This window comes from Nyctereutes procyonoides, unplaced genomic scaffold (assembly GCF_905146905.1).
Source record: "Nyctereutes procyonoides isolate TBG_1078 unplaced genomic scaffold, NYPRO_anot_genome, whole genome shotgun sequence".
Classification (NCBI taxonomy): Eukaryota; Metazoa; Chordata; class Mammalia; order Carnivora; family Canidae; genus Nyctereutes; species Nyctereutes procyonoides.
In genome coordinates this window covers 1,299,872-1,310,558 of record NW_026575113.1, presented here as the reverse complement: position 1 = coordinate 1,310,558, position 10,687 = coordinate 1,299,872, and the positions used below count along the sequence as shown (strand labels likewise).

The following is a 10,687-nucleotide window of genomic DNA, read 5'->3' as shown; positions in this document are numbered from 1 at the left end:
GGAATAGGGCAGTCTTGCCACCACCCCCCCGAAAATAGTAAAGCCCTGATGAATTTATTCAGAATTTTCCAATCAGAAAATCTAGAAAGAAGTTATTTTCATTTCCACATATGTTGAAGGTTTGTGTTTGGTCAAAATTTTAATTCCACATGGGGAGACAATAATCTTTTTTGGTGCTGATGGACTCTAAGTGTTTGAATCCCTCACAATTTGCCTCTGACTCTATCCTCAACTTCACAAAAACAAGTGATGCTCTGGGAGTCACTACATTATTGTTACTTTGTCACCCAGAAACTGGCAGTCTTACGATAAGGAGGTCTACTGAAAGTTCATGCACAGTGGCCCCTTGGACACTGGCAATTCCAGTGGCTGCCTGGAATATGGGTCCCATGTCATAATGCCCAGGGTACAGGGGTGGTTTCCTGTAGCTACAACACCATCCCTTGAGAGACAAGGGATGGAGAGTGAATGGTTCTGTTTTAAGATTTTGCTTACTAAAACACTACTGAGATTTCTGCTTCCTGTGCCCTCAACTTTGGGCTCTGACAATCACATGGCCTTTCTAGCTAGTGTAGTAGTTCTTCCACCAGTGAACACAATAATGGTTCCATTGACTCAGAAACCAAGACTGCCATGTAGCCTTTTTTGGGCTCCTGGTGTAGCAGGAAAACATGATCTTCTGGATGTGGAGGCCGAGAAAATTAAGACCATTCCACCTTAAGTTCGGTGTTAGCACAAGTACAGCCATCTCAGGCCCATGTGAATAAGAGCTGAACTTTACCTTACTTCAGTTAAGCCCCATATTAGAATGAGAACAGAGCCCAAGCCAGTGGCAGGAAGTCCCATATCAGAATGTAAACAGAACTTGAGAAATTCCTCCAGCCCTTCTGGAGGTCCCCTAGACCAGTCCATAAAACTAAACTGAAACCCACCTCGGGGTCCAAGTCCCTGCTCCGCTGTGTCGGGTGCACTTGGACCCAAGCTCGAGCTTGTAAATAAACCCTTGTGTGTTTGCATCGGTGTCGGCTCCTTGGTGGTTTCTCGGATCCGTAATCTTGGGCACAACACTGGACAAGCTGCTTAGCTTCTTCTTATGCTCTCAAAGCATATGCTGCCCCTCATGAGCTTTTCCAAGAGAGCGCAGCTCTTATCTCTGGATGTATTGGCAATCTTCTGACTCTCGGGGGGATGGGTGCTCTGAAGGAGCACACAGAGGTACATCATTTGCAATTCCACATGCCGTCTGTAGCTTTGTAAGCTAATACCTTGAGTGGACAGGGTTCTTCCAGCACCCCCATAATGGAGGTCACATTTCCCCCTTTTCAGGCACTACAATCTGGGCTAAAGTTGCTTCAAGAAACCCAAATGGCTTCATCTTTAGTTCCCATGAAGCCTTGCTAGCACACCTGCAGATAAGCCTCCTCCACACCTACCTGTCCCCGGCAGGACCGCATTCTACTCATACTCTCTCTTAAACACAACAAGGCTCAAGTGTTCTGATCCCACAGAATAGGCTCCAGTCAATAGAAGCTAAAGAATACAGAAGGCTCATTCCACACAGAGATGGTTATCATTTTATGGTTTTGTAAAAGCCTCGAGGAAAATTTCCTATGTAAGTGTTAACATAAGAAAATTTCCACATATTTAGAATAAGAAAATAGAATGGTACACATATTGAGGGATAGCAATTTGAGTTGTAATGGTAATCCTGTAGTAGCTTCTCTTGTTTTCATATTAACATTTAATTATAGTGTTCGAGGAACTGTTTCATAAAACCAATAAACCAAGAGAAAATGGTGATTATCATTTGTTCATGATTCAATTTTCATCTATAAGCCAGCTGACTGACAGTGGCATTTGATATGTTCACTTTGTGTCTCCTCATAAATTTTTGGCACATATCAGCTGGGTGGATGTTACGTATTTGAAATATAAATGTCATAAAAATTAATCCCCCCAGCACTACAGCCGCAGCAACAGCGATCAGTGCATGTCCTGGAAATGGCAATGGTACTTCGTCAACATAAATCTGCAACAGAAAAAGCAAAGTATTTTAGCTTCCTGAATCTAGTCACTGACCACGTGGAATTTTATATTATTTCCATAACAGTGGAGACACTATTGATCAACTTAGCAAACTTCTCAGATACATATAGACCTTCCGCATCCACAAAGCCTAGAAACAATCTCTCGACAATCTGGCAAGTCATGATTTGCACACAATACAGAATAAGAATCCTATCCGCTGTCCAGTGCCTCCGTGCAAGGACTTTAATGGCAGAGGTAGGCAGGATATTTAAACAGCAGGGAAGAGAGCTGTATTCCATTACAGAGGAATGGACAGAGGGCTGTGGGAACACAGGAAATGCCTAACTGCTGAGGGTGACCAGGGAATGGGCTTCCTGGGCTAGATCTCCAAAAGTAAGTGGATTCATAGAAGAGAAGGAGAAGAATGGGCAGTCCGGGAACAGGGAATAGCATGTGCTATTTCAAGCTATCATCTTTGTAGAAAAATCCTCTGTGTGCTAACATAGGGAAACTTCTGTATGTTCAAAATGCTTCCTACACCTGGATGGACAAAAAAAAAAAAGATCCTTGAAGAGAGACAGGATTGTTGACAAAGAGGCACAGAGGTGTCTTTTTCTCTGAGACTTGAGGGAAGGTTGGGTGCCATTTATGTTCAATGTGGAAGTGGAGGCATCTAGGGGTGCCTGGGGGGCTCAGTCATTGTGTGTGTACCTTTGGCTCAGGGCGTGAACCCGGGATCCTGGGGTCAAGTCTGCATCAGGCTCCCTGCAGGGAGCCTGCTTCTCCCTCTGCCTGTGTCTCTGCCCCTCTCTGTGTCTGGATTCAACCCCAGAATCATAACAGAGTGTATTCTAGACTCACTGTCCCTTTACTGCCAAAATACTTCAATTTGTATTTCTTGGACACATTCATTTAAATAACCACAGGGGATCCCTGGGTGGTTCAGGAGTTTAGTGCCTGCCTTCAGCCCAGGGCATGATCCTGGGGTGCTGGGATCGAGTCCCACATCGGCCTCCCTGCATGGGGCCTGTTTTTTACCTCTGCCTGTGTCTCTGCCTCTCTCTCTGTGTCTCTCATTAATAAATAAATAAAATCTTTAAAAAAAATAAATAACCACAGTGTAATTACCAAAATCAAGGAATTAACATTGAGATAATGCTGTTACCCAATTTACAGTGTTATTCAAATTTTGTCCATTACAGTGCACAAATATCCCCATTGTTTCAGATACTTTCAAATAAGATTTCAACGGATTTTAGAGACTTCATATTGTTTTTCTATTGTTTCTTAATGATTCTCTTCCCTTACTAACTGTGCAATCACTTCCTATCTTTCTTTTATTCATTTTTGTGGTTCCTCCTTCATTCCTGAAGCTTTGTGTCCTTCTGTTGATGCTTTTTTTCAGCCTGAACTTCTTTGTGCCTTTTTAACAAGAGGAGTTCTGCCAACAGTGGATTACCTTAGTTTTCCTTCATCTAGATGCTTTTATTTCTCCTTCATTCCTGAAGGATATTTTCACTAGATATAGAATTCTGGATAGGTGGTCCTTCCTCCCTACTCAACCCTGGTTCCCAGTACATTAGCAATGCTAGGCAATTTTCTTGTAGCTTTCATAGTATCTGAGGAAAAGTCAAACGTCATTCAATTATTGTTCACTTGCATGGTTCTTGTCATTTTGGCTTCTTTCAAGATTTTTTTTAATCTTTGATTTTTAGTAGTTTGGTTATTGTATGTTTAGACAGGACCTCTATATCTTGTTCTGGATTCATTAAGCTTCTTGAATATGTAAATTTATGTCTTCACCAAATTTGGGATACTTTCAGCCTTTGTTATTTCCTCTTCTCCTCCTCCTTTTCTCCTTCCTCCTCCTCACCCTCCTCCTTCCTCCCATTCTTCCTTCTTCTTCCTTTTTTCTGCATCAATCCCTTTTTGCTATCCTTCATGGACTCTGGGGACATAAAGGTCAGACCCTTGATACTATCACATAGGTCCCTGAGGCCATTATTTTTAGTCCCTTTTCTTCAGAGTGGATTTCTACTGATTTATTTTCAAATTCACTGACTTTTTTTTTCTCTGCATATATGTTTTGCTAGCCAGTCTATCCAGTGATTTTTAAATTTTAGATATTGTATTTTTCAGTTCTAAAATTTCCATTTTGTTCTTTTTTTATAGCTTCCATTTCTCTGCTGAGAATTTCCCCCTTTCCCCTTTCAGTCATTTCAAAAGAGCACACCTTGACCTCCTGGAGCCTGGTTACCATGGCTGGTTGAAAACATTTGTCTGATCATTTCATTGGCCGCATCAATTGCTGATTGCTTTTGCTTTTGAGAATCAATTATATTTTCTTAGTTATTGGCACATTAAGTAATTCTGGATTTTATCCTGGACATCTAAGATGTTTATGTTGTGAGACTCTAGGTCCCATTAAACATTCTCTGGGAAAATGTTGGGGTTTGGGACACCTGGGTGGCTCAGCAGTTGGGCTCCAGCCTTCGGCTCAGCCCTCTGTCTTTGTCTCTTTCTATCTTTTTGTGTCTCTCATGAATAAATAAAAATTTTTCAAATGTTGGGGTTTTTGTGTGTTTTAGCAATTGGCCACACTGATTGAGATCCGATCAAGTTACACTTTATTCTCTGTGGTGGCTCAGTGTCTGTTTAATATCAAAACTCTGGCTATGTTATTGTGTCTTTCTGGTTCCTTCATCACTCAAGGGTTATTCCAGACCTTTAGAGTGGTTTTTATATTGCAGTTTTATTTTGAAGCCTTTGCTATGCTTCTTTGTTTTTGTTTTTTGGAACTACAACATTTTTGCCAATTTTATTTTATTTTTCAAGTTTTTACTGACACTCCAGATAGTTAACACAAGTTTACAGCAGTATGGACCCATTATTGGGGCTGGCCTTAGGGCAAGGTCAAGATAGAAAAAGGAGAGGGGTGGGAAAAGAAGGAGGAAGGGGAGAGGGAAAGAGGAAGGGAGGGAGGGGAGAGAGAGAGATTTTGTTTTTGATACTGTGGTATCCATATTTAATAATGAGTGGTTAATCAGTTTAATCAAATCTTCATTCCTCCTCACCCCACCGCCCCCACAAGTAGCCAATATCATTATATAAAGAAGCAAATTTGAATTATTGTACATCATGGAGTTAATTTGGGGAGATTGACTTTGGTTCCCGATACTTTTGCATCTTGATAGCTTTTGGTGTATTAAGATTCTACTGTTACAATGAAGATAATCAGGAAGATTGTGATGGAAATTAAAATGTCATAGATATATGTTTCTATGGGAATATGTGGTGAGAGGAAAGGTGGTACAAGTCTGAAAACTGACTTAAATATAGAAGATGGAGAGAGAACAAAAACAAATCCAGGCATTTATTAAAATGCTCCCAGCACTCTTGGGTCCTGCTATGTGTCATGCACTCTACCTTCATCATTACTGACATTGTCACTACCACTCTCCAGGATCTCTTGTCTCCAAGCCCTGTCCATCACACAAATTATGCCATTTTCCTCTTTAGTGTCTCTTGCACTGACATTTGTCATGTTACTTCCCCAGCCATCACCCCATCAGTACCTTGTGCATTTACTATACCTGAAATTCTTCAACTAATTTACAAAAAGTAACCCCTGGAACAACGGACACTCTAAAGTGAAAAAGCTCAGAGCCCTGTGGAGAAAAACATACCCAGTCATTAGCAGCATTGAAACTTATGTTCCTTTAAGTTAAGATATACACTAGGGCTGATTTCTCTATAGATGTTGCATAGAAAAATCCATTCCCCTTCCTAAGTCTCTCGGGCATCCACTTTATATACCAAAATAAAAATGGAGGGAGAAGGACAATAGCTGATACTTCTTTATAGAATGAAGAAACATAAACACAAAACCTAACACGGCCTTGACAAGTAATTTGGGCTAATCTTCATATTCATGGTTTTGATATGTCCACTCACTTTTATGGGCTTTTATAACAATTACCTAGATTATATCAACTTTGTGTCTTCTGATACACAGCTGAAACCAAAAGACATATCTGTGTACATCCAGGTGAAAAATACCAAACCAATTTTTCCCCTAAATTTTGGAAATACCCTTTCTGCCCCACCTTCAAAAATAATCTATTAGTTTTGCCTATCAGCTCAAAAAATAGTAAGTTAATGTTAAATTCAACTTCCGGATACCTTTAGAAATAACAATATCAAGAAAAAGAGAGGAAAAATAAACACTCTACATATACTTTAAAGATGCAATTTCTACCATTGATGGATACCTATGCTTTAAAACTTAAACCAATCTTACTTTAGACATATGTGTTTTGTTTGAATGGATAAAGAAGATGTGGTTTATGTATACAATGGAATATTACTCAGCCATTAGAAATGACAAATACCCACCATTTGCTTCGATGTGGATGGAACTGGAGGGTATGATGCTGAGTGAAATGAGTCAGTCGGAGAAGGACAAACATTATATGGTCTCATTCATTTGGGGAATATAAAAAATAGTGAAAGGGAATATAAGGGAAGGGAGAAGAAGTGTGCGGGAAATATCAGAAAGGGAGACAGAATATAAAAACTCCTAACTCTGGGAAACGAACTAGGGGTGGTGGAAGGGGAGGAGGGCGGGGGGTGGGGGTGAATGGGTGATGGGCACTGAGGGGGGCACTTGATGGGATGAGCACTGGGTGTTATTCTGTATGTTGGCAAATTGAACACCAATAAAAAATAAATTTATTATAAAAAAAACAAAACAAAACAGGAAAAACAAAAATGCTGTCCACTTACCTTTATACTTAAGTTGAGGCCTAATGGATTATATACTGGAGCACTAAGACGTGATTCTAAGTAATTTTTCAATTTTTTTACATTTTCTGGTACACTGTGTTCTAAAAGCATATGAAGTATCGTTTAAGCACACTTACGTTATTTTCACATTTTGGATAAAATTTGCTACATACATCGAGATACAATGAAGGCTTTCACTCTGTAACATGGCTAAGATACCCCAGACTTTCAGTTCTGCTTGACAACATAGAAAACATATAGAGGGAAAATTAGGTCTCATAGCTAACACTGTATCTCCTCAGGGATGCCGTCAAGAAGGACAAGACCTCTGGGACGCCTGGGTGGCTCGGTCAGTTAGGTGTCTGACTCTTGATTTCAGCTCAGGTCATGATCTCAGAAACTGGGAAATTGAGCACTACTCTGGGCTCCAAGCTGGGCGTGGAGTCTGCTTCAGATTCTTTCTCTTCCTCTCTGCCAGCCCCTCCCCACCCCCGTTCATGCACTTGTGCACACACACTTTCAAAAAAAATAAAAATAAAAAAGGACAAGACCTCTGACCACCTTATTCAGGCTGACCTTCCCTTCTAGCCCTGTGCTCAGGACCAGTCTCAACCTGCACATACTTTGTATCTTTGGCAACGAGATAATTCAAACTTAGCAGTTGCTAAATAATTTTCAAAAGATGGCAGAACATTTTCACAATAGATCCATTTGAATATTTTCTAAAAGATGTGATCAGTTATTCTTGCCTTTCTTATAATTCATAGTGATTGCAGTGGTACAACTGTACATGAGATCTAAGGGGGATAAGGCTCTGATAGTAGAATTTGCCAGTTTCCATAGTGTAAATAGTCTCACCGTGGCTACTTTCAAGCTACGAATGGCTTAACAATCAGTATACAAATGTTTGAATATTTAATGATCAGTGCTTAAAAGCTGGCAACATTAGATTCTCATACACTACCAGAAAATGAGGAAGCTAGTTAAAGCAAAATATTCAGCATTTTTTTTTGTTAGATTTTCATCTCAAGAATGCATGTACTGTGCAGAGTAAGTCTCCCTGAATACCCAATGTCTGGCTATTTGGTAACATATTAATGGCTGATCAAAATTTCATTAAAATGTATCTATTTATCTGTCTACCTACTGATCAAGCAATTGCCGTGATGTATTTATAAACACAAAATGTGCAGGAAAAATTGTACATTTGAGGTAAAATCAAATTGTGGTAAATTTCATTTTTTTTAAAGCTGTGATCATTGATCAATTGATTGACTTTTTAGTCAGGAACATTCCCCACATGGAGCCCAGTGTGGGGCTTGAACTTATGACCCTGAGATCAAGGCCTGAACTGAGGCCAAGAGTCAGATGCTTAACCAGCTGAGCCACCCAGACACCTCAAAGATTTTATTTTTAGGTAACCTCTGCACCCAATGTGGGACTCAAACTTACAACCCCCCAATCAAAAGTCATATGCTCTACTGACTGAGCCAGTCAGGCACCCCTCATTTTTCTTATTTAAAAAAAATTTCCACATCTTTTAAATTATTTTACCATAGAATTTTGAAGAAACTTTGCTCATATAATTAGAAGATAATTTTTTTAAGTTTTTTTTTTTTCTTAAGTAATCTCTACACCCAATGTGAAGCTTGAACTCATGGCCCTGAGATCAAGAGTTGCACACTCTTCCAACTGAGCCAGCCTGGTGTCTTAGAAGACAGATTCTATAGGCTATCTGGCCACATCTTTTATTTTTTTTTAATTTATTTATTTATGATAGTCACAGAGAGAGAGAAAGAGAGAGAGAGGCAGAGACACAGGCAGAGGGAGAAGCAGGCTCCATGCACCGGGAGCCCGATATGGGATTCGATCCCGGGTCTCCAGGATCGCGCCCTGAGCCAAAGGCAGGCGCCAAACCGCTGCGCCACCCAGGGATCCCTGGCCACATCTTTTAGAACTTCCTCTGTAACATTGCAAAAGCAATCAAAAGAGACACGAGACCAACATGTAGCACAAATTCAATCATCTTTTGCTATTCATCTACAAAATGGATTTCAAATTCTTCAAAAATGCTTTTATGCCATGAAATCCAGGGCACTGAAAGTAATAATGAAATATGTGAGAGACAAGAGAAGGAGAGTGAACAGCAGTGTATCAGTGGATCCAAATTCTTCTCCAAAGAGGGGCACATGGGAGGCTCAGCCAGTTAGGCCTCCAACTCTTGGTTGTTCCTTGTGTAAACAGGTTTTATAAGCCACTTACCTAGGTAATAACAACATTACTTATAAGACAAAACAGCCATAGAAGAAAGCAAACCCTACTTAGTTTCCAGTTTTCCCTCCTGTTCACTTCAGTTACGGTCACTAGATAAGGAGTTTCCACTGGGATATGTCCATCCTCACTGTAAATTTCCAAAGACACTGGATACTGTGTAACTGGAAACTTAAATCGAGGAACCTAAGGTGGAAATTCCAAGAATGAACATCAATTTGGAAAATTCAAGACTAATTTCAATTCCTCTGTAAAAAAAGTATTGAATAGATATGCATCACCCAAGAGTTTGATCTTCCTAAATGACATGTGCCTCTTAGGCGTTCCACCTTCTCAGAATGTGAGAAGCAATCTTACAGTAGAATCAAAAGTAATACACAATTAGTGTGGTGACAAAATTTGTAATTTTCTATTGGCCTTTTTCAGGAGTTTGCTATGATGACATTCACACTTTTTTGGCTAACTCGTATCTCATAGGGTGCTGCATAAATTGGATCCTGCCCAGCTCCCTTGCACCTCTCTCCTGGCCAGTCAGGATCTTTTCAGCCATGTTCTTGAAACTCAGGCTCTGGAGTCAGAGGTCAAATCCAGCTCTCTCACATACTAACAATCTGATCTTTGGCAAATTTACCTACCTCTAATTAAATGAGACAAACCACGGAGCATGCTCAGAGCTGTGTTTGGTAGACAGTAAATGCTCAAGAAACATTACTGTAATTCAGGGAGGGGAGAGTTGTAGGGGTGTGTATAACAGCCCTCACAGTTCACTGAATGCTTACTCTATGCCTCATATGGTATTAAATGATTTTATCTTTATATAGAGGATTTTATTTTAAAAAATAAACAACTTTACTTTGAAAAGCCTTTATATGGAAATAAAAATCACTTAATACAATGCTATATATGTATATATACAGAGTCTGTAATGCTATTATATAGTCTTACAAGACCTTGAAATAGACCTACTTGAAAGTTATATTAAGTGTACATTTAAGTTAGTAACACAAACACCAATAATCCATTTGATACACTTTTGAATGCTTTGAGAGACTAACAGAATATTTGACACAGAATCCTTTCTCTTAACCAACATACTATCCTGTCCTCTATTTTGTCACTACTACCAGACTCAGCTTCTTGATTACAAGGACTTCAACTTCTATATTCCCACCACTGATACACATTAGACACTCAATAAATTTTTGATGAATCAATATCCATCATAAACTAGTATAGTGTATGACAGGTTACAGATTGTTTCCACAGAGATATAGGCACATGTGTTTATGAGAATCCTGTGAGGTGGACAGTGTGGTGCAGCCATTATCCTGTTTTGCAGGAATGGTTCATTACCTTGGTTAGGGACATTTAAATCCAGATCTTTCTAGCTCTGTGTCTTATTATTTGGTTCTATGTCATAATAAGATGCTCTTTCTATGTCTCATCTTTCATTTTAAATTTTTTTTAAATTTTTATATATTTTATGATAGTCACACAGAGAGAGAGAAAGAGGCAGAGACACAGGCAGAGGGAGAAGCAGGCTCCATGCACCGGGAGCCCGATATGGGATTCGATCCCGGGTCTCCAGGATCGCGCCCTGGGC

The 10,687-nt window shown here is 39.7% G+C and overlaps 1 protein-coding gene across 1 annotated transcript in view; it reads right to left on the bottom strand.

Moving 5' to 3' along the window:
• Positions 1-1,825: 1,825 nt before the first annotated feature.
• CATSPERB (cation channel sperm associated auxiliary subunit beta) overlaps positions 1,826-10,687 on the bottom strand; it is a 139,062-nt gene continuing 130,200 nt past the window's right edge. The window contains exons 23-26 of the mRNA XM_055333696.1: positions 9,135-9,270; positions 6,814-6,914; positions 5,622-5,696; positions 1,826-2,029 (exon numbers count right to left, since the gene is read on the bottom strand). Coding sequence (XP_055189671.1) covers positions 1,826-2,029; positions 5,622-5,696; positions 6,814-6,914; positions 9,135-9,270 — 516 coding nt within the window. The remainder of the gene's footprint in view (positions 2,030-5,621; positions 5,697-6,813; positions 6,915-9,134; positions 9,271-10,687) is intronic.